The following is a 24,631-nucleotide window of genomic DNA, read 5'->3' as shown; positions in this document are numbered from 1 at the left end:
AAGGCTTTCTTGCACCTAGGAATCTCTACTGTAAAGGGATGAGACTTAGTAGCTTGTCGGGTTTTTCGGGGGTAGTTACGTCGGGGAGGTACAAGTGTTTGCAGTTCGTCAGAGCATTCACCATTAAAGTATTCGTAGAACAGGCAGAGGGATGCAACATCTCGTCGATGGGACAGAGGCTGAAGCCTAGATGACAGTTCAGGACCTATCAGGTTGGCGACTCTCTTTTGAACCCTGTCCAGGAGCGAGAGACAAGCAGCAGATGCACCAGCCCAGATGGGACAACAGTACTCCATACATGGGCGAATGGTTGCCTTATAGAGGTATAGGATACTGTCAGGCGTAAGTAATTTTCTAGCACGGTAGAGGGAGCCAACCTTCCTTGCAGCAGCCTTGGCAATGCTCTCAATGTATCTATTCCAGTTCATATTCCCTGTAAACGTTAGGCCGAGGAGTTTAAAAAAAGTACTTTCAGGCAATGTGTTCTTGGCCATTGCTATTGGTGGTAGAGAAGGTTTCTTGTAGTTATTGAAGGATGCAAGCTTAGTCTTAGCAGCATTGAATGTGACCAACCATTTTTATCCCCATTCCACTACGGATTGGAGGTCATCCTCTAGTGTTTCTGCCATTTCCTTGGATATGTGTTCATTTGTTTTCCCCTCATATCTGTTATAGAGAGTGGTGTCATCGGAAAATATACCCATCTCCGAAACAATTTTATCAGGGAGGTCATTTACGAATATCAGGAATAATAGAGGTCCAAGGATAGACCCCTGAGCTACTCCCGCATTTATGTCATATTGTTTGGATGTACGACCGTCGAGGACAACTTTGATTTTTCTATTACTTAAGAAGGATTTAATTACATTATGAATTCTTCCAGTGATTCCATATGATCTAATTTTCCTTAGAAGACCATCGTGCCATACCCTGTCAAAAGCCTTAGATATATCAAGGGCCACTGCTCTACCCTTCCCTGTTTTATCCAATGAACGGTATATACGTTCAGAAACTACAGTTATGATATCTGCTGTTGAACGGGCTTGCCTGAATCCATATTGTTTGTCAGTCAGGAGTTTAGCAGCTGTTAGGGGCTGGACTAGGGCTTGATTAACTAAGGACTCAAATATTTTGGCGAAAAGCGGGAGGAGGCTAATGGGGCGATAATTTAGTGGGTCAGTTCTTTCACCAGAATTCTTGAAGACTGGTACCACAGAGGCGGTTTTCCAGCAGTCGGGAAAACAAGATTCGTTAAGGCATTTATTGTAAAGTTTGGACAGAACTGGAGCAACCTCGGCAGAGCATTTTTTTAATAGCACAGCCGGGATGAGATCTGGTCCACATGCTTTTGAGGTGTCTAGGTTTTTTATAATAGCATGTACCTGAGAAGGGGTGATTTTCAAATAGTCTAGTGTGGCGTCTGTTCGCAGAGGAAAATCAGGGAGTGAGTGGTTTACCGAGTTCAGTGTGGAGTTTGAGGAAAACCGACTGGCAAGCAGATTAGCCTTGTCAGTTGCCGTGCAAGCAACCTCATGATTGTTTGTTAGTGGGGGAATAGTTGACTGTCCATTATTAACTACGCTGTTGTAGATTTTCCAAAAATCCCGGGTTCCTAATTTCTGTGCTTTCTGGTGGTTTCAGAGTAATCTGTCTTAGCTGTCTCTATCACTCTCTTACAATTATTTCTAGCTTCTATAAACTTCTGTTTATTTGAGCTGGACTTATGTCGGTTGAATCTGCGGAACGCATGCTGCCTTTGACATATGGCAGCTGCACAAGCAGAAGTAAACCATTGGGGAGAGTGGGGCTTGCTATAGAATTTCCGTGCGGGAACATGTGCTTCAATAGCAGTTTTGAACCATTCAGTTGTCTCATTTGCACACTGTTCCGCTGGAAGAGTAAAGATATTTTGCCATGGGGCATCTCTGATGAGCTCCCTGATGGCTTCCCAATCAGCCTTTTTGTAATACCTCGTTGTTTTGAGTAGTGGGTCTTCAGTTTTAGGGCGAGAATTTAGGCTGATTTCTACCATTATCACAGCGTGATCAGCATTCCCTAGTGGGCTGTGGGTATTTGTTGTACAGTCATTGGGAACCGTTGTCAGAAAGAGATCTAGAAGTGAGGTATGTTGATCGTGCAGGTCTGGGAAACGTGTCGGAAATGTAACCAACTGAGATAGGGAATGGGATATAGAGAAGCTATGTGTTTCGCTACCAACTACGTCTTTGTGATTAGAGAATCCTAGCCAGTTACTGTGGTGGACATTGAAGTCACCAAATACATGTATTTGTGCGCTAGTATCGAGGGAGAGTGCTATATCTATGCTGTCTGAGACTTTGTTTATTAGGGTACAGTCTTGATTTGAGGGAGAGCGGTAGAGAAAATACAAGTAGCTAATATTGTGTTGCATATTTAGTCTGAAATGTAACAACACGATGAAATTGTAACAGTCACGTTACATGTATAGCATCTCGTTGGAAATCAACATCTTTGTGATGTTTTGAACTTTACGCACGAAAGACATAGTCTTGCCCGTAAAAAATGTCAAGTCACCGCGTGTGAACGTTGTCCGATTATTTTGGGTGGGTGGCTCTCTGAATAATGCCACTTCATAAAGTACGTAGCATACTTTGTCGTACAACAACAAAATAACTTTTTTTAGAGCCTGGTGTAATATTTAATGTAGTTCGAAGTAACTGTTTTAATAAAATGCTTAGGTCGTAGTGGCAGAAAATAAACGCAACGCAATAATCGGAAATAAATAAAGGTTAGCTCGGACATATCATTTCTTAAACAATCCTTATTATATCGAGAATGTAAGGTTTTACATTAGCTTCTATCAGATGAATTCCTATTTTCCTTCACGTTAATAACGATGTGGGATTTGCAACAATAACGTACATTAAACGTTAGTTGTCCGCGCCGGATATCCTAACATATATGTCACATTAGATTTAGATTTAAATTATATATATATATATATATATATATATATATATATATATATATATATAAGTGAACGTGTCTGTGTGTGTGTCTGTGTACATTTCCCTACGCAATAACTCTGTCAATTTTTAGTCTACAGGCTCGAAATTTGATATACAGGGTACTGATATATATATATATATATATATATATATATATATATATATATATATATATATGATTAGTTTTTTGGGGGAAAAAAGAATTCCAGCAGAGTGCTCAATTAAAAGGAAAATCCAAAATGTAAGAGCGTATTTATATTTTGTGTACAGAAAGTTGTTAGTTGAGACAGATCATTAGTACCGTCGGTTTCAAGCCCGATAATAAGGCCCGTTTAAGGTATCCTTATCAAGCTCTCCTCAGTCAATATTTGTCTATTTTATAACCGGAAGTGTGAAGTATATATATACCTCGCGAGTTATAAAGCTGAATCCCTTATTTATGAGGCCACAATAACGGACCAATCCACAAATATACCGGAAATATATATAGGCATGCAAAAGGACAATTTAAACAAAGATATTACGCGCATATGAGCTCCTTTAGAGCTAAAACAAGGATGAATACAGCATTAGCTGCCCGCGTGTGGAAGCTTAAAGAAAAAAATACACCCTTTTCCATAAAATGGAGAAAAATACAGCACAAACCAGCATACATCTCGGAATTAAGTTAATGCTCACTCTGTAACGCAGAAAAAAATACTACATCCTCCGGGCAATTCATGGCCCAAAAATAGAGGAGTGAAGCTTTGAAAAATTGCATACACAGAAGGAAGGGGCTCCTAATAAATTGGATCAATGAAAAGAACAACACTTAGATGTTGATTATATATATATATATATATATATATATATATATATATATATATATATATATATGTGTAATAGGAAAAAAAATTGTAAATACAAAAATGATTAGTCGGTAAACTTGGATTTTAATCGTAATTATATTACAGATTTTAAAATAATGTATTTTATAAAAAAAATTAAATTATACTTTATAAATGTAATTTACAATCTATTTCGAATTTAAAACTATAGAAAAAAATATAATAATGTTACTACTAGGGAAATTACTTAGGATAGATAAATACTCACTTCCCCAAACCTTGAAAGATTTGGACTTCTAAAAAATATTGTTTAAACGTATTTCGAAATTTTTAAACGTGATTCGATATAATTAAAAATATATATTTTTTTAAACTTTAAACGTATTTTTAGAATTTTTTTAACGTAATTCGATAGAATTAAACGAATTTTTAAGTTTTTAACCGATACCAATATATATTTTAAGGTTTTTTATACATAAGAAAAGAGATTTTTAAATTAATTTGGGTTCAAATTAAAATCGATTTACATAAGGAAAATCTTTTTCGAAATTAGATCTTAAATTAAAATGATTCAAAGTTTAAAATTAGGTATTACATCATCCGATAAAAAAGGGAGGGATTTAACAAAACGAGATTTAAACATGAACTCGCGAGGTATATATACTTCACACTTCCGGTTATAAAATAGACGAATATTGGCTGAAGAGAGCTTGATAAGGATACCTTAAACGGGCCTTATTATCGGGCTTGAAACCGACGGTACCAATGATCTGTCTCAACTAACAACTTTCTGTACACAAAATATAAATACTGAATATGTGTGTGTGTGTGTGCGTGTCTGGTCACGAATATGATCCTATATCGTTGACTATTTTAAAAAACTGATTAAATATAATGATAGAAGATATATCGAGACACAGTAATGGGTATGTTTGATCTGGCAGAACGGCGGTCATTAAAATTGTGGGATCCTCATTCGCGCCTGGTCCACAAAGTATGGAAATAAAAAATTAAAAAATTAAAAAAAAAAGGTTTACAAGTGTTTCTGATATAGATGTACATACGAATACTTTGATAAGTATGTTTTAACTTAAATAGGGATGGTATAATAAAATTGTTGGGTCTGCGTTCGCGTCTGGCCTCCATAGAATGGAAATAGGCACACACTTTAATAAAGACTGTTATATTTATCTGCGTAAGTATACTTGATAATTATGTTTCAGTTTGAAGAAATATGGTATGATAAAATTATGGGGTGTTCGTTCGCACCTGATCTCCACAGAATGGAAATGTGTCACAAAGTTTAAAAAGGTTTTTTAATATAGATCCACAGAATATTGTAATGAGTGTTTCAGTGTGAACAGGTATGGTATAATAAATTATGGGGTTTATCTATTTTATTTTTACTTTCATCATATTTTTCTTTGGTCTTGATACCCCCAAATTCGAAGCTATCTCTTTACAACCCTTCCTTTTCATAACCTATCATACTTTCATAAATAAGAGTCCATTTTCTGTAGGCTGTTTTTGAACCCAGTCAACGATGGGTACTTTTGCTAGTATATATATATATATATATATATATATATATATATATATATATATAATCGCATAATCAATTGCGAAACCATGCTGGACTTTAAATACTCGATATTTGCCAAATCTACAAATTTAAAAAATATAGATATATTTATGCATATATATATATATATATATATATATGTATATATATATATATATATATATATATATATATATATATATATATATATATATTAGACGAGTAAAATATGGACATTTTTTTTACATAGGCATCACCTCTTATCATGGCCCAGAGGCCACTCGAGGATAAGGGTTGCGTTTACTCTCGTTTCCTACATTTTCTTTTTTAGTTCCCACATTCTATGAGTGATGTTTTTGATAAAGGGGGGATACTTTCTGTTTTCTGGACCGGAATTTAGCTAACTAATACGTGTCGTGTGTTTTGACATTCAAGTAGGATTTATAAAAAATCCTTACATCCAGTGGCTTCATGCCTTGTCTGGAGCGATTTCCATACTATAGATATATATATGTGTGTGTGCGTGTAAGTTGTACTTTGATTGGATACCATGAAACTTACACTAAATATGAAGTGCTATATATATATATATATATATATATATATAGAGAGAGAGAGAGAGAGAGAGAGAGAGAGAGAGAGGGAGGGAGAGAGTAAAACGATTCATAATTTTGAATTAAAAAACAGTTCCCAATGAAAAGTTTTAGAAACGATCTGCACCGTTAGTAGATATGAAGTTTTAGCTATATTAAAATTCAATAGCAATATGTCCACACTCTTAAACCGAAAGGACGAGATTTTTTCTGATTGTATTCGTAAACGTTATTTTAAATTTGACAAACTTAAACCACCATGGAATAATTAAATCTGATTTAAACCGTTTTATATTAAATAATTTAATAACTAATATTATTATTTTACTTATTTTATTAGTATAATTTCTATTGATATCATTATTATAATTCTTATTCTTATTATTAACTCTTATTATTATTTATTCTCATTATTATAACTATTATTAGCTATTTATTTGAGTATCACTAACATTTTATCATTACTATTATTGACGTGATTTATTTTTAATATATTAATCGTTATAATAAATAAATAGTTAATCCCTAAAATAATTACAAGTTATCTCCCTTTGATAAATAACATTTTTCTTTTATTTCTATTTACATTTTCAACATTTGTAGTTATCTCCCTTGTTAATTCAATAAATTTTATTTTAAATGTTTGCATTCCTATCGACAAAATCTGTTCAATCGTACATTAGAACAGCGTTTTAAAGTAATATAAACGATAAATAATTATTCTAATTAGAAGACAAAATATAACAGCATGCCAAAAGATAGACTGACTCAAATTGGAACAGATTTTATAATGCAAATAAAAAGGCATATATATATATATATATATATATATATATATATATATATATATATATATACATATATATATATATAACTACTTAATTTACTCACATAAAATTAATATACGAAAGTATAGATTTATCCGTGAACTTCAAAAGTGCTCAATACGTAGGTAGAGCTAGTTAGTAAGTTATAAAATGTATATGGCAATAAAGCTACACTGAATATTCCGCGTTTCATCCACTCTAGGATTCTTCAGGCTTATGCGCGAATTCTGTGGTTGTTTGTCGTTTTTATATGCGCATCTTCTATTGAAATTTTAGTAAGCCAATCAGCTTTCTAGTATCAACCGCGCCCTTCCTATCAGCCAATGAGAATGCATTTATCGGACAAAGGCCTATTTGACCCCTGGTTGACGTGTTCCTTTGTGCGTGCTCTATTTAGCCTGGATATTTAGCTTCTTGATCTGTTTTTAATCTAGGTTAGTGTTTTTTTTGTAAATTTTTATTAATGTTAGTTTATATATAAATATATATATATATATGTGTACACACATATATGCACATATATATGCATATATATATATACATACATATATGTGTGATCGTTTATGTATATTCATGCTTATTTAATTAATTTATTTATTTGTTTATTTTCTATTGTTTTTGTTAGTTTTAAAACTATTTTGCATCGCCATCCTAGAGTAAAAACAGTTGTTTGCTATTTCTCTTCTACAGTTTAATAGATGCTGGGGTTCTTTAAAGTACAGGATAGCAAGTTTTTCATGAAGGCATAATCTACATGGGTCGTCTAGGTTCCTACACGTGGTAGCTTGTCTTATTATTTTCCATTCGATTACCGGCGAATGTCCGCTTTCCTTGAGTTCCCAGTATTTATTCGCTAGTGTTGTTTTCATACGGTGGTTTTTATTGAAAATTATATATATATATATATATATATATATATATATATATATATATATATATATATATATATATATATATTGGAAAATCAAAAAAACAACAAGAGATAATAACTTCATATTTGTATTTTTTTCGGATATTAAAATTGTTTCGATATAAATAAAAAAAATTGAAATTTTATATTATTTAGAAATTTTCGTAGTTACATTCCATCAATTTTGTTTGAAAAAATGCAAAGTTTTTACTATCCTGAAACATTTTCATTCTGTTAAAACAACATCGTGGAGTAAATACCCCCATTCGTGTTTTTAACATGTCCACCATCTGTGTTGGAGAAATATGGTTTTAACAGGATGAAAATGTGTCAAGAAACGTTCAAACATATCTGATGAGGTTTAACCACGAAAAGTTTTAAATAATATAGAATTTTAAATTGTCTGGTTTATGTAATATTTGAAAAAATACAAATATGAAGTTATTCCTTCTTGTTGTTTTTGGTTTTTGCCAGTATATATATATATATATATATATATATATATATATATATATATATATATATATATATATATAATTGTAGAAGGCGGTACAATGCAGAAGTAACGGAAAGACACAAGCTGAAGCAGGTGAAAAATTTATTAATACAACTTATAAATACATGTGTACATATTCGAAGACATCTTTCTCGAAATATTATATTACACGGACATACCACCAGACCGACTAACCACTGTGCAAATATAAATATACTGCGTATATGAAATATGAATATGTACACATGTATTTATAAGTTGTATTAATAAATTTCTCACCTGCTTCAGCTTGTGTCTTTCCGTTACTTCTGCATTGTATCGCCTTCTACAGTTCTATTTAACTACATACTATACAATGCTTCAAGCAAACTACGCCCACCTCTTATATATATATATATATATATATATATATATATATATATATATATATATATATGTGCGTGTGTGTATATGTGTGCATGCGTGTGTGCGTGTGTGTGTGTTTGTGAATTGTTTGTGTGTGTGTGTGTGTGTGTGTGTTTGGGTGTGTGTGTGTCTCCGTGTGTTCGTCCATTTACTTACATGAGAATCAACCTTTGAATAGCACACCGGAGACTTTAAAAGACCCCAGGCCTTTAACACACGAAAGGGGTCCATATAATTTCATATAGATCTTTATAACTACAATAATGATCTAATTCGGTTACTCTTAAAATATTCATGCAGTTTCATCGGATATCCGATCATTAGAAAATAATAGATTCGAAAACAAATTCAAACTGACCACACAACAAAATCTGAACTGGTGAACGTTTATTTGTTTAGTTTTTTTTTTATATAAAATCACGAATTACCGAACGCCATCGTACATTTTTTTTATATATTTGTCATATATTTATTATCTTTCAGGTATTTCACTATTAATGAGTTTATTTTTTAATTTCACATGTAAAATCCAATAATCACAAATGCATTGCATATATGTATATAGACGTCCGTTTTTATAAATATGTATAAAAAACGTAATAATACTATTAATGTCTCACTGATGATTGTGCTCCACGTCAAAATGTTGTACAGTATGACGATCAACTAAATATCATATTTATTATTGTAATATATATGTAAGAGAGAGTCTATCTTATATTCTTTCGTGTGTTGAGCACTTCGTAAGTGAAATCGCATGGTACAGTTAGATAAGTATCTTTTAAATAAATAAAGCACTTTCGGCAGCTGACATTCGTTAGATAAACATTATAATGTCGTTTTTTCATGGTTTGTGTTGATTGCGTATTGGATAAAATATTCGACTTTTCAATCGAGAATCGGTAGAGCTGTGATTTGACGTTAAGTCTATGAGGGCTTGTTGGTTTAATTTTATTCTTATTGTTTTCGTTAAAGGTTGATATAGGGTTAAAACTGTTACACTAAAATGTCCATAAAGGAGGAGTAACAAAGACTGTGATATTTGTTAAAGATGCTGTGTTAATAATTGGATTTTATTAAAGTTCTGATTTTTTTTTTTAGATGATTGTTTATATGACTTGTATTAATCGGACTATAGTTCTCATCTTGAGTGTTATTTGTGCAACGATCCGGTCGGGTTGTCCTTAATTGTAATGTTGTTGCTGTTCTTTTAAAAATGATGTTTCTGATCGTGATGTTGATTGCATTCAATTCTGGTAGTGTTATTTTTAGGTTTTTGGTGATATTTTTGCTTGTTTGTTTTTCTTGATACTTTGGTAATTTCCCTAATTTTTTTTATTGTTGTTATTTTATTTATTTATTTTTTTTGCAAGTGTCTATTTTAGTCCTGTCATGTCTGCAATCTTGGAGTCAAAGATTATGGCTCTGTATGACCTATTGTTGACGGTTCTTATTTTCGTTTGTTTTGTGTGGTTTTTATTTCTATTTGTTGAAGTGGCAGCTTTATATTTGGTTTCCGCGGTTGTAATTGGCGGTTTTGATTTTGTAAATAATGGAAAGTGTCTTTGTTTCTATTTCTGGCCGTGCGACGGGAGTGCGATGATTGTGGATGAAATGTCAGGGATGCGTATGGTAAGGGATTTGATGGTGATTAATGGTTATAGTTCAGCGGTTCTTAACCAGGGGTAAATGTACCCCTACAGGTAAAACATTATATTCTGGGATAAATAATTGAAGTACCTGATAATTTAAATATAATTATTTTTTTGTTTCAGATTATCTACTCTCAAAGAAACGTAAATATGTCAAATATGATTTCGATTTCATTGTTGCAGTGTGTATAATACTATTTTCATAGAAAAGTCCAAAACAATAAAAAAAAACGTTCTGTTTGACGTTATTGTTTTTCTGTCACTTTATGATGACTATAAATGTTTTTTTTATTGTGAGTAGAGAGCAAATGTAGAAATATATAATAAACCTGAAGGAAAGGTTAAGAATGACTGGTATAGTGAATTCCTTTTTATCTGTTTGATGACAAAACAATATGGATACATATCGGACACATTTGCATGATGTAAATAAATTATTACATTACACGCGATGATGATGATGATGATGATGATGATGATGATGATGATGATGATGATGATGATGATGGTGGTTGTGTGGTGGTGTAGGTGTTAGTTGGTCATAAGAAAAATGTCGCATTATTATTAAGTAGATCATTTTGTAGAAGAAGAAGAAGAAGAAGAAGAGGAAGAAGAAGATGATGATGATGATGATGATGTACTACGAGCTACTTGGTCTTAGAAAAAAAAGTCAATGACTTTATATTTGATTTTAGCAGTAGAAACACTTAGTTTATTTATCTCTCCAGGCGGTTAGTCAAAAAGCCAGGTATTGACCCCGACCTACAAAAATGCCTGAACAACCCCGGTTATTTTTCTTCGATAGGGAGGCCTCGGGTGATTAGTCATAAACTAACCCTTTCTCAAATCCTTCGAAACAAGCCAGGTGCCAATTTGAAAAGCCAGTGCACTAGGATTCATGCACTCTGGCCGCCAAAAATGACTGAAAAGCTCCGGTAGCATTCTCCGATTAGGACTACTGGTGCGATTAGCCATAAATTAAACCTTTTTCAAAATAATGGAAATAAAGTCAGGTGTTAAATTGTAAAGTTAGTGCACTAGGATTCACGCATTCTTTCCTATGAAAATGCCTGAACAGCACCGGTGGCATTCTCCGATATAAGCACTTTTTTCAATCATAGTCAGGTGTTAATTAAAAAAGTCAGTGTACAAGAACTGGCTCATTCTTGCATTCTAAACACTTTTCACATAAAAAAGTCTGCGGAACTCAATGTTTTATTATCAAATACAGCGAGCACCTACAAATATTTGGCCATTGCAATACTTCAAAAATAGTTATTTTTTTTTTAAATCAAACGCATTTTATTCATATATTGTTTGTAAAAGTTCATAAACGAAAGTCGGCGAGGATTTGTCCTTGATTAGTTGATGTCAATTTGAACTATACTAACATTGATGTTTCTGCTGCTGATGATTGATTTGATAATGATCATCAGAAAGCAAGCCTTGAATAGTTACAGTGATGACGATGATCATAATGATGATGAGGATGACGGTGCCGGCGGTTTTTAATATCTCAACGGATTCCAGAAAGATTTGTTCTGTTGTAGAATTCATCGTAATCGCTTGCGACCAAAATGATAGTGGAATTTGACAATAACGATGGCGATGGTGATGACAATGATGTGGATGAAGATGATGGTACTGCTGGTGATGATGATGAATATGACGATGCTGATGATCGCTTGGAGGATCTGCAGTCTGCATAGATGGAAAAAAAGAAGAAAAAGAAAATTGGAGATTTATTTAAATGGGCGGTCTCAACGAGGAGAAAATCGAGGGTGATTCAGAAAAAAAAATTGGCAAGTAACATTTCAAAGAATTATGGTACTATACATATATAGATTATTTATAGTAAGAGAGAGAGAGAGAGAGAGAGAGAGAGAGAAGTTTATTGAATAAATAACAAATAAAATATTTACTATTTCCATATAATTGACGTTAATCACGCTTTTTAAATTTCAATAATGCGATATTAATAAAAAAAATATATATATGAGAGAAATATATACATTCAAGTTTAATTCCAACAGTAATGCAAACTGTTTTTATTTAATAATAGCGTACCCGGCGTTGCTCGGCTGTGTCGAAGTGGTGTAGTACGGAACTAAGGGTGAAGGGAAGAGAGGTTTTAAATAACAAAAGTGGTAGTAGTTTGGGAATACAAACAACACTAGGCAGTATGGAGTTTGGAAAGAGAGGGGTGTTAAAATGTGGTAGTAAGCAGGCAGGCTCGAACCCGTAACGCGAAGAAGGAAAAGAAGGTAACAAACAATGTAACGTTTTAGCTGATGCCACTGTCACGCAACCGGAAGTCTCGATCGTTTGAATTAAGCGTAGCCAATCGAAAGGAGACGATGGCTTGCGAAAATATCAACGAAAAAAGCGCCCCCTACTTGCAAAAAACGGTCGAGTTGAAAGTGAAGGAATTAATGTTTTCTGCCAATGTTTCGATATTTGTCGTCCGAGATGCCAAGCTCTAAACCGATACCAATCTCCTCAGTATCCGTTGCGTGTGTCAAAAGTTTTATGCAGACATACAGACACACATACATTTTGCCTTTTATATTATAGATAAAACCGCATTATACACTTGTAAGCTATTGCTTTTTATTCGCTTCAATTAATTTTAACAGATAAAGAAACTTCATTCTTAATTTTATTACGATTTGAATTCATATGTTTGGGGATGTTTTATAAGAATATACCCTGTTCCCTTAAGGATTGCTATCTCTATTATGCAATAATTTAGTCTCCCAGCTCAGCTCTGTAAAGGCAATTGTCATTTAGAACGATGACATCAATAATGAACGCTGTTCTTTAGGAATTTAATGTGAACTTTAACAATTATGTAAAATACAGAATAAATATTGTATACATAACAGTTTTGCGCCATTTTAGTTTATGCTGGCAATTATTAAAACTATTATATAATGAAGTTATATCTTATGGATAGGATTCTTATTCCTTGCCTGATCTAAATCCATTATATGATTTTGATTCTAAAAATGATGAAAACTTAAAAAGTCATAAAAAAGAATTTGAAACTCTTGAATTTCGCCTTATAAATTGTTATAGATAATCTATACGAGGGACGTGCAATAAGTAATGACCCTGATCATTTGTCTGATCTAGCTGAAATTTTGCATGTGCAATGATTTATATCTCTACGGATTATGTGGCAAATTACAGCTCTGAACTAATTGTGATTTCTGTTTTACGGGTGTTTGAACTGAGTCAGGTGTGAAATGGAGCCTGTTGAATGTCGAGCAGTGGTCCGGTTTTTGTATCTGAAAGGACGCATACCACAGGAAACTTTTGATGAAATGAAGGAAACTTATGATGATAATGCCCCATAATATGACCTTGTAAAACGCTGGCATCGTGAATTCAAACATGGCCAGAAGTCTGTGGAAACAGCTCCCAGATCTGGTCGCCCCCCCTTCTGCCATTGATGAGGCATCTGTCCGTCAAGTTGAGGCTACCATTTTGGAAGATCGGCGCATTACTATTCGCCAAATAGCCCAAGATGTCAAGATTAGTACCGGGTCTGTGAAAACTCTGAACGCGTTGAGTGCTCGAGGGTGAATTTGGAGATGTGCCAAGAAGATGAGTCAAAGTTTTCAAAAGACTGATTACACAGGATTAAACCTGGGCCCATCGCAATGATCCAGAGACCAAAGCCCAGTCAATGCAGTGGAAGCACTTGAACTCACCACCTCCAAAGAAGACAAGGGTGCAGCCCTCTGCTGGCAAGGTCATGCTCAGTCTTCTGGGACCAGGACGGAGTAGTGATGACAGATTTCCTGGCAAAGGGTACCGCAATTACAGGAGTCTATTATGGTTCACTTTTGAGGAAAGTAAGGGAAGCTATCAAAATCAAGCGGCGGGACAAGATCAGCAAAGGTACCCTCCTCTTGCAGGACAAGGCTTCGATCCAAAACTCGCATGTCGCCAGATCAGAAGCACGGGCATGTGGTTATGAAATCCTTCCCCATCCTTCCTACTCTTCTTACCTTGCACCCTCTGACTTTCACCTCTTCCCAGCCATGAAGTTGTTTTTGAAAGGAAATCGTTTCCAATATAGTGCAGCCTTGATTTCTTAAGTCAAGTCGTGGTTCGAGGACCAACCTGGGGTGTTCTACAAAAACGGTCTCCAGAGGTGCATCAAACTTCATAACTCTGGATGTTTCCTATGTAGAGAAAGACTAATAACTGTGCCAAGTTTCGTTGCTCTACTGCTATGGGAAGTGAGTCAGGGGCATTACTTATTGCACCCTTCGTATATCTATTAAAGTAGGAATTGCATGAGGACATTTCTCAACTTGTATATTCAACGAATGTTTGATCATCAGACTTGAAATTTGGTATATAGGTTATTCCGACACATTTTTTAATTGGTTTTCATCCGACAAAAGGGCTGCTAACGGGTCAAAATTTAAAAAATGGTACTTGGGGGGGGATCATCGGATTTGTATCTGTTTGTCAACTGCTTCATAACTGCACATGCGCAAATCTTTCCCATGAGAGCTACCTTGTTTTAAGAATGAGTAGATTTGAAAGCACATTTTGAAGGTCGTGACAAGCTGTTGCAATTGTTGACGTACTGTCTTTAGGTTTTGGTTTCGATTCCAGCGTGAGTATTTTTTCTTTTTTTTAATTCCAAGAAGTAAACTGTTTAGAAAAAAAAAAACAACATAATACTCGCATACACATGTCTTAGTTTCTTTCCGTTTTCTTTACTTCACATTTAAATAAAATAAACCTTTATTTTTTAAATGAATTTTCTGTTTTTTAAATGAATTTTAAACTTCATTTTTTAAACGAATTTAACTGTTTAATACAAGGCAACACCGGTAGATCAGCTAGTATTTTATAATACTTTAAATTATTTGAATTTATAAATGGAAGATTGTGCCAACATTATGCTTCCTAAAAACCTTTTTATATATCACACAAGCATTTAAGGAACATTTATTAATTGATTTTCTATATCCATTCTTAAATTTTTACAAAATTAAAAGTATATCAATTTTTACGAACACTTTCAGCACTTTTCATTTTTAATTTTTTTTACATAAAACTACGAGCGTGTTCGAAAAGTAATGCAGCTTATTTTTCCGCCCGAATGGATCAGAGAGGATGGCAAATTGCATCATTATGATCAAGTAACCTATACATTTATGACCCGAAAGTTTCATGTTTTTGATGCAAATAATAATGGTGTGGGATCTAATAAAGCAACATATGTCATAAACAAGCGTCATAAACAAGTGTCATAAACATGTGTCATAAACATGTGTGATGAACATACGTCATAAACATGCGTCAGAAACATGTGTCATAAACATGTCATAAACATGTATCATAAACATGTGTCATGAACATGCGTCATAAACATGAGTTAGAAACATGTGTCATAAACCTGTGTCATAAACGTGTCATGAGCATGCGACAGAAACATGTGTCATAAATATATGTCATAAACACATGTCATAAACATGTGTCCTAAACTTGAGTCATGAACATGCGTGAGAAACAAGTGTCATAAACATATGTCATAAACATGTGTTATAAACATATGTCATAAACATGTGTTATAAACATGTGTCCTAAACAAGCATCATAAAAATGTCATAAACATGTACCATAAACATGTGTGATGAACATGCGTCAGAAACATGCGTCAGAAACATGTGTCATAAACATGTGTCATAAAGATGTATCATAAACATGTGGCATGACCATGCGTCATAAACATGAGTTAGAAACATGTGTCATAAACCTGTGTCATAAACATGTGTCATGAGCATGCGACAGAAACATGTGTCATAAACATGTCCTAAAGATGAGTCATGAACATGCGTGAGAAACAAGTGTCATAAACATGTGTCATAAACATGTGTCATAAAATTGTGTCATAAACGTGTGTCATAAACATGTGTCATGAACATGTGTCAAAAAACTGTGTCATGAAAATGCGCTGTCATAAACATGTGTCAGAAACATGTGTCATAAACATTTATCACAAACATGTGTCATAAACATGCGTTATTAAATTTTTGTCAAAACTACATTGAGAATGGTGGTGACTATGTAGAAAAATATAATAATGAATACTTAAGCACAAAAAAAACGCTTATTTGGAAGGTATCATTTCCTGTCCTTGGATTGATCTACTTTTAAATGTATGACAGAGAGCATTCCGGATGCCCATCCGCAACAATTGTTCATCACTGTTCATTCATTTCATTGAGGATGAGTAGAAAAATAATTATTGGAACAGAAAAGCTCGCTCGTTTTTACAGTACCACTCTTGTTTCCGTATGCCTTTAACTTTTGATCTCAAAAATATAGAATACTTTATTTTTTAAATGGCACTATTAAATCAAAACGAATATAACAAAAATTACAATACATTACGCGTAGTAAATCAGTTGAAAAATGGCCGCATAGTTTGTTTGGGAGATAATCCTGTATATATAAAGGTTTACATATTTTCTCCTTTGATTAGAGCAGCTGCTCTCAACTGGGGTCCGCATGGCCCTAAGATTCCATGTAATATTTCTGGTGGTTCACAGGCAAAATATAATAAATTGGGGGTCCACAATTATATTTGCTTGATCCATAAAAAAAAACAACTCATAATGATTTTTATTATTAAAAATTTCATTTCTACTGAAATTTTGGTGTGACGTAGAAAAAGTTAAGGTGACTATTCTAACGAATTCGAATGTATTTTCTATATTTAAATAAAATGTCCATAAAATTGCCTTAAATGCAATAAAAAATTTAAAAAAGTGATAGGAGCTTGTTTTAAATATGAGCTTAAGGCAGTCGATTCTTTTTGTATTATATTGTTTGTTTGGCCTTCGCCCACCCATACTATGACCAAAAGTTTTAATACGGTTCACTAAGAAAAAAGAAGGAAAAAAGTAATCCATGGGTTAAAAAGAAATTAAGAACCACTGCATTAGAGTGACATTAGTACTAGCGATTTAAAATCTAAATATATTTTCCAATAGAAAAGGTTGTTTTTGTTTTACGGCATATCAACCCTTTTTAAGTTATTTAATGCCGAATCCAGTGATTTTGAAGAACATTTTTTTTTAATAGAGTATATTTGTTGATTTTTTTTAAAGTCGGTTTTTATTTAACCCATAGTTGAGACCTTAACAGGTACTACCACTCCGGGTCAGAGTGGACCTCAGAGCAATGGCAATTAAAGGGTGGCTCCACACTTCCCAAAGGCCGCAAGCTGGGGCCTCACCATCGGATATAGCTTAAGGTCATATCCAGGACCAAATCTAAATATCGGGAAACAATATTGGACTTTCTTCAGCCAGTTTATATTTGTTTCCTTGAAAATCGCGTCTCGAGCGCTGCAAGAAATATGTCTGTTATTGGTGTATGGTTCGGTAGTTTTCCTCCGATGCATACACCGATATCTTTTCGATTTTATGTCAAGATACGTTAATTGCATGACCTCGCTTTTATTGAGACGGATGATTCATAACGAAAAATAAAAAGCTCTGCTGTCATTCGGCTTTTTAGATAAAAGTGTGTAATTCTTACCTTCCCACAAAATTCACGCTGATGAACGACAATGCGTATACTTCTGTCCCTTTTACCCTTTGTCACTCACATACAAAACAAGTCCATTACAACATCGACTGATACACAAGGATCAATGGTTTGGAATGCATCGCGAATATCAGTAGAACGGTTTTAGTTAACCCCCTTAATTCAGGATCACACAGGTGTTTTTCTATAACAATATTTATCGTAAGATAAGTAGGTTCCTATTTACAATGCCTCCCCACGGGACAGAGTTAGACATCAGGGTCGTTTTTTAACGTGGAGAAAAGGAACAAAGATAAAAATTGTCTCAGTCGTAAAGGATTTCTCCTCCACTGAGAGAGAACAAGAAATTGAAGTGCACCATCTGAAGAACAGATATTACACTTTGATTTTGTCCCAAAGGCCATGCAATCTTTATAGGAGGTTACAGTAAATGAAAGTTAGTAAATATGAATGACGAGGTAAACAGGAAGTTGCCTTCTCCAAAATGGCGTAGTGCTGTGAGAGGTGGCAACAAGAAAGAACAGGCTCTTGCTCTTTGCTTCTATCGGCAAGACGTGATTCAAAACACACTTATATTCTAACATGAAGGATGTTTTAAATGAGTACTGATCTTTAATTTTCTAAGTAGAGATTTCCAATATTAACTTTATTTATTCAAAAGCAATCGCTAATAATACATTAGTAAATTTAAACTTTAATTTCTTATAAGGATTAAGCAGGAATACCTCTGTGTCGCTTACTAGCACTAAATAAATTTTGATACTATATATATATATATATATATATATATATATATATCGTCAAGGGTGTGAGTTCCATATAGAAAGGTTGATTTAATTTGAATAAAATTAAATATGCATCAAGTGCGCGTGAAAGCCAACTCACAACGTAATATTCGGAAAATAAGCAAATATATTACTTGTTTGAAATTTATAACATGAATATATATCGGAGCTAAACTCCATCCTCAGTATGTTGTTTTCTTTCGTTTTTCTTCTTTTCCTCTTTTCTGCAATGTTGTAAGGTTGGAGAAAGAAAAGTCTGTTTGTATAGAGCCGCGCGTTGTATCTCAGCGGTTGTATTTTCAAATGCTGGAATTTGATTTTGCCTTTAAGCACACTTGATGCGTATTTTATTTTATTGTTATTCCAACATTTCAAAATACAACCGCTGAGATGAAATGAGAAAAACAGAAAGAAGACAACATACAGAGCATGCAGTTTAGCTCCGAAATATATTTATGTTATCAAACCAGTAAAATATTTGTTTATTTTCATAATATTACATTGTAATTTGTCTTTCAACCGACTCTGTGTTATTAATATTAATATTTTAATACAATTTTGATCAATCTTATTTAAAGGGTACACACACACACGCACACACACACACATATATATATATATACATATATTATATATATAGATATATTATATATATACATATATTATATATACATATATTATATATATACATATATTATATATATACATATATTATATATATATATACATATATTATATATATATATGTATAATTTTCAGAATGTGAGAAATTAAATATAATTATATACCTTATATATATATAATTATATGTATATATATAAAATTATATATATATATATATATATATATATATATATATATATATATATGGCGATTCAGCCACTCTGCTGAATCGTAGACGACGAAACACGTGTCAGTGGATAATTATATTTTAAAAATAATATATATATATATATATATATGTATATATATACGGTATGAGTACTTATTAGTAATAGGAAAACAAATACTTCAAATATAATAGATGGAACGACGGACAAATCCTCTTTATCGAGAAACGTGGACATTTCTGAATAGAAAAAATTATCGTTTAGACAATCATAATGAGAAATGTTAGGCAATCAGCATATACAGAGGCTTGGTAGGAAATTAGTCTTTTCAGCACAAGAGTATACAATACTTATCATCCACAACTACTATCTACGCACACATAAAATAATCATTTACTGCTACAACTCTACATGTACATAGAGACAACATAGATAAGAAAAAAACATAATATTTAAATTAGGTAGAGTATATTCGCATGCGCATTAATAAATCTTGCTCATACGCATGCGCAATAAGAAGTATTGTCATTTAACATGCGCAAGAAGTAATAAGGTTTATGTGCATGCGTACACACATTCATAGCGTGTATCTGTAGCAGAACTACGTCAAAGTGAGAATTTAGTCTGAAATGTATTTTGATGTTGATTAAAAAACAAAACATGAATGTAAGTTTTTAATGTTTTTTTTAGGATTCGTATTTAATAGAGTAATATCTTGAAATATAGTTTACACTAAATGGTGCAAATGCGTAGAAGTAAATGAAATAAACACAGTATGCAAAAGAAAAACGGAACAATACATCGTGGATTATGTTCTGATATTTTAGATTTTTTAAGAGGAAATTTAGAATTAAAAAAAAAAACAGTTTTAATATACTATATTAAAGTTAGATGTATAGAAGGCAGTGTAATGCAAGCATATGACGGATATACCCACACTGAAGCAGGTTATGATATACTGGTGAAACCAGCTATGCAGTTTCCCTTTTATTGATCCAATCCATGAATATATGTATAACCGTGCATATATACATATACAACGTATTTTTATACAATATTTTACATATAGAATGCCCTCACTTGTGTCAGGCAGTCAGGTTGTGTGTTCATGATGCTATATTTCGAGACGTTTTCCCTTCGTCATGCGTTTTTCGTCTTTCCGGCGTGAATGGATCAATAAAAGTGAAACTGTGTAGCTGGTTTATCATTAGATCTTAAGTCGCTTTCGCTTGGGTCTTTCTGTTAAATCTCTTCATTGTTCCGCCTTCTATGAATCTAAATTTATTTTATATATACATTATAATAAAAAATAAATCGATATTTAATTATTTAGTGAGTATAAGTTCATGAATGCTTATATAAGTTCACGGATTGTAAAACGTAATACGAAGAGATATTTTTGAAATTCATCTCAGCTTGTTACGGATGACAATTTTATTTAAAACTTAAGCGTAACCGACCAATGTAATTGCTTTTGATATATAAGGGTTACAGACCCACGAAAATGCTATTGAAATATAAAAATGAAAAACGGACTTAAGCTGTTAGTCTAACGAAAATGCTGTTTTTAGACTTGAGCGTGGGAGGAGAAAAGGACATCATCTACTAGGTTTCTAAGCTGGTTTTCACGGCTAATGCCGGATAGGGTGCACGAAGCAGCTCCTCCCCAACAGCTCCCCAGTTAAAAACGTACTCACTCTTATACAGTTAGAGGAGTTCGTCTTGTGCAGTGGAATGATACAAACATTTTTCCAGCGATATTGACAAGAGATTTGATCTAAGTCTTCCATTTAAGGTCAGGAGTACTTCCTTAAAATAAGAGCCATTCATATCAATTTGTTCTATAAATATATATTTACTTAATTAGATATCGGCGGACACGTGTTTCGCAGTATCTATAGCTCACTATATTGATTCGATGCCGACACCACAGAGCTTGTCGACAGAATTTACGTGTAATTTTATCACATTAAATTTATGTTTAGTGTATTTTTGTTATATTTTCTGCCAAGAATCTATCTTTTTTTAATCTCCATATCATCAGTGCGGTTGACTATCTTGACATTTTATTTGACGCGATAAAAAATAGCAAGCAAAAGCTAGGCATAAATTTAAGGTAATGAAATTAAACGTACATATATATATATATATATATATATATATATATATATATATATATATATATATATATATATATATATATATATATATATATACATGTAAGCTTACACGTCGTAAGAATGTGGGCGACTAGAATGAAAGGGAGATAAATCTGAAAAAAATTACTCCCAGGAGAGTAATCCTTACAGAAATGCAGTTAACACACTAAAACTAACAATAAAACAATAAATAAATAAATATATAAAAAAAAGTAACTCCAATCTAAGACTCTGGAATAATTCCCAAAAATCCATCAACTGGTTCAAAGCCATTCCCAATAAAGAACAATGTAAATTTACTCAGTTCGACAGCCCCCGCCCAGAGGACAAGTATCTCCTCCCCTGCATTGCAGCGCGAGTTAGGGGGGTTATTGGAGTTGAGGGGGGTAGATTTCAGGATAGTGCCGACTGAGGGACAGCAGAAGTAGCTAGTTTTGATTGTGTTTCTGTTAAAGATCTTATAGAGTTTGTTGGTGGGTGGAAAATGTTTATCTATTAGAAGGAGAAATTGTCTACCTATGTTGTACTTGTCATTGAGGGAGAACGGACAGGTGAACCAAATTATATTCCTGGATCTGTTGGGTCTGTTTTAAAATTTGAAACTTTGAGTCTTAAACGCTCATTTAACGCTCGTTTAACGTTTTTTTTTCTCTGTTTACTTTGCATTGTTTCAGTTTTCATAGTCGCTGATGAATTTGCACTGACTCTTTCCAACCTCTTATGGTTGATTCAGCGCAATGAAACCACTGGTACGACCTTGAAATATGTATGTATAGTGTCGTAATAAATATTGTGTGTATATATATATATATATATGTGTATATATAAAATATATATATATAATATATATATATATTGTTATGATGATTGAATATATATTGTTATGATTATTTAACTGATGCATTAATGACCTGGGGGTTTCTGCCCTTTTTAATTTAATAACGGTATGATATTCTAGGAAAGCATCTCCTTACATGGACGTGCGTTAGAAAACGAAATATGCCATTGACTTCCTCAATCAACATTCACTCGCTTCCGTTGAACGATAATGAAGTCATTATGCAGTAGATATCAGCAGTAACGAAAAAGGGTTCGTCAATTGCACCCAAATTTAACGACTACAGTACAAAAAAAAGGCTGGCCAAAAAGTGCATTTAGAATGATGATGACTATGTAGTAAATAAAATTCCAAGGGATAAAATGGTACAATTCATGTATTCGTATCTCTTTAACGTTTAAGTTTTTATTTATTTATAAAACATAAGAGGCGTTTCTGTGTGAAAAAATCTTCGCATATATATATATATATATATATATATATATATATATATATATATATATATATATATATATGTGTGTGTGTGTGTGTGTATATATATATATATGTACATATATATATACATGGATAGATATATAAATATGCTTTTAAATCGTATAAACTAATCGAAATATATTAAAGAACGAAATCCAAAACTACATTAGTAATGTGTAAAAAATGGTATATATATATATATATATATATATATATATATATATATATATATAGAGAGAGAGAGAGGGAGAGAGATAGAAATGGATAGATATGCTTTTAAATCGTATAAACTAATCAAAGATAATAATGAACGAAATCCAAAACTACATTAGTAATGTGTAAAAAATGGTGTATATATATATATATATATATATATATATATATATATATATATATATATATATAGAGAGAGAGAGAGAGAGAGAGAGAGAGAGATAGAGATGGATAGATATGTTTTTAAATCGTATAAACTAATCGAATATAATAATGAACGAAATCCAAAACTACATCAATAATGTTTAAAAAAAACTGTATATATATATATATATATATATAGTTATATAGATATACTCAAACACACACACACACACACACACATATATATATATATATATATATATATAATAAGGAAATAAAAATGCAAATGTATTTAAAAAAAAATACTAATAATAGTATGGGGTGATAAGTACTATAATGGATTAATCCAAATTGTATAAATACAACAGACTGGTAAATAAAAAAAAAAGATTTATCTATTTTGAATTTGGAGACAACGACGAGGGTCACAGGTAAGGAAAATATTTTTTGATTGCATGAATATGTTATCCAAATTAATCGTGAATAGGAAACTAGATCAAATAATAGGGACATTTTTGTTCTTTTGACTAAGATATCTGGTGTTTGATCAACACTGCTGGAGAGACATCATTTAATATACTCTTTTTGTTTTTTAATCCATTTAAACAGTTCCATGGTAGGTAACTGATGATCCATAAAAGAACATTAGGACTACTATGAATTCAAGAAAGCAAATTATTGCAGTGATTAAATGACTTATTGACTGAACAGTTTTCAAGCGAATGATAAAAATATTTAAAAAAATATATTTAATAAAAATAGAAAAAATAAAATAGAAATTTAATAAATTAAATACACAATTAAATTTTTTTTCATATATAGTTTAATAGTTATATATTTCGTGTGTATATGTATATATGTATAGTTATATATGTACTTATGCGTGTGTGAGTATGTATATATAAGTATTCAGTCAAAAACCGGAAGTCAGAAAGCGTTGACGACCTTGACTACAACTAAAGAAACAGTTCTTTATTTTAAAATTTAATTATTAATGAATACGAAATATATATTTTTCTTTGTCCGTAATATATTTCCTAACTAAAGTGTAAGTTCCCTTCCCCTCTATTTTTTTGACTGTTTATCCGGAATGGTTGACGAGTGTTCGGACCTTATAGGATAGCAGATTGTTAATTGTTTAGAAAAACGTCGTAAGATTTGGCGTTAGATTCTGTTGCTTCCAGGATCTTTGTACAACTAGAATCTCATGAAAGAACTGGAAGTCAAATGCGTTTAGTATTCGCATATAAACTGTGAAGGTTGCCTGTAATACAACTTCATCAATAAAATAAAATCGAGTTACGGTGTTTATAACTTTTTTTACATAGGCAGCACCACTTATCAAG

General features: G+C 32.5%; 1 protein-coding gene across 2 annotated transcripts in view; it reads right to left on the bottom strand.

The window, feature by feature from the left end:
* The window catches only part of LOC145294062 (uncharacterized), a 321,134-nt gene that overhangs the window by 18,026 nt on the left and 278,477 nt on the right, over window positions 1–24,631 (bottom strand). Inside the window, exon 2 of one of the 2 annotated variants that reach the window (XM_080141059.1) lies at window positions 10,218–11,959. The exons of the other annotated variant lie outside the window; for it this stretch is intronic. Coding sequence (XP_079997185.1) covers window positions 11,775–11,959 — 185 coding nt within the window. The 3' untranslated portion in view covers window positions 10,218–11,774. Of the gene's footprint in view, window positions 1–10,217; window positions 11,960–24,631 lie in introns of those variants that run through there. 2 annotated transcript variants of the gene reach the window in all.

The sequence above is a fragment of the Euprymna scolopes genome, chromosome 15 (genome assembly GCF_053919585.1).
Source record: "Euprymna scolopes isolate OS-2025 chromosome 15, ASM5391958v1, whole genome shotgun sequence".
Taxonomy (NCBI): Eukaryota; Metazoa; Mollusca; class Cephalopoda; order Sepiida; family Sepiolidae; genus Euprymna; species Euprymna scolopes.
The sequence above is the reverse complement of the archived record's forward strand: the minus strand, read 5'-3'. Positions and strand labels throughout refer to the sequence as shown.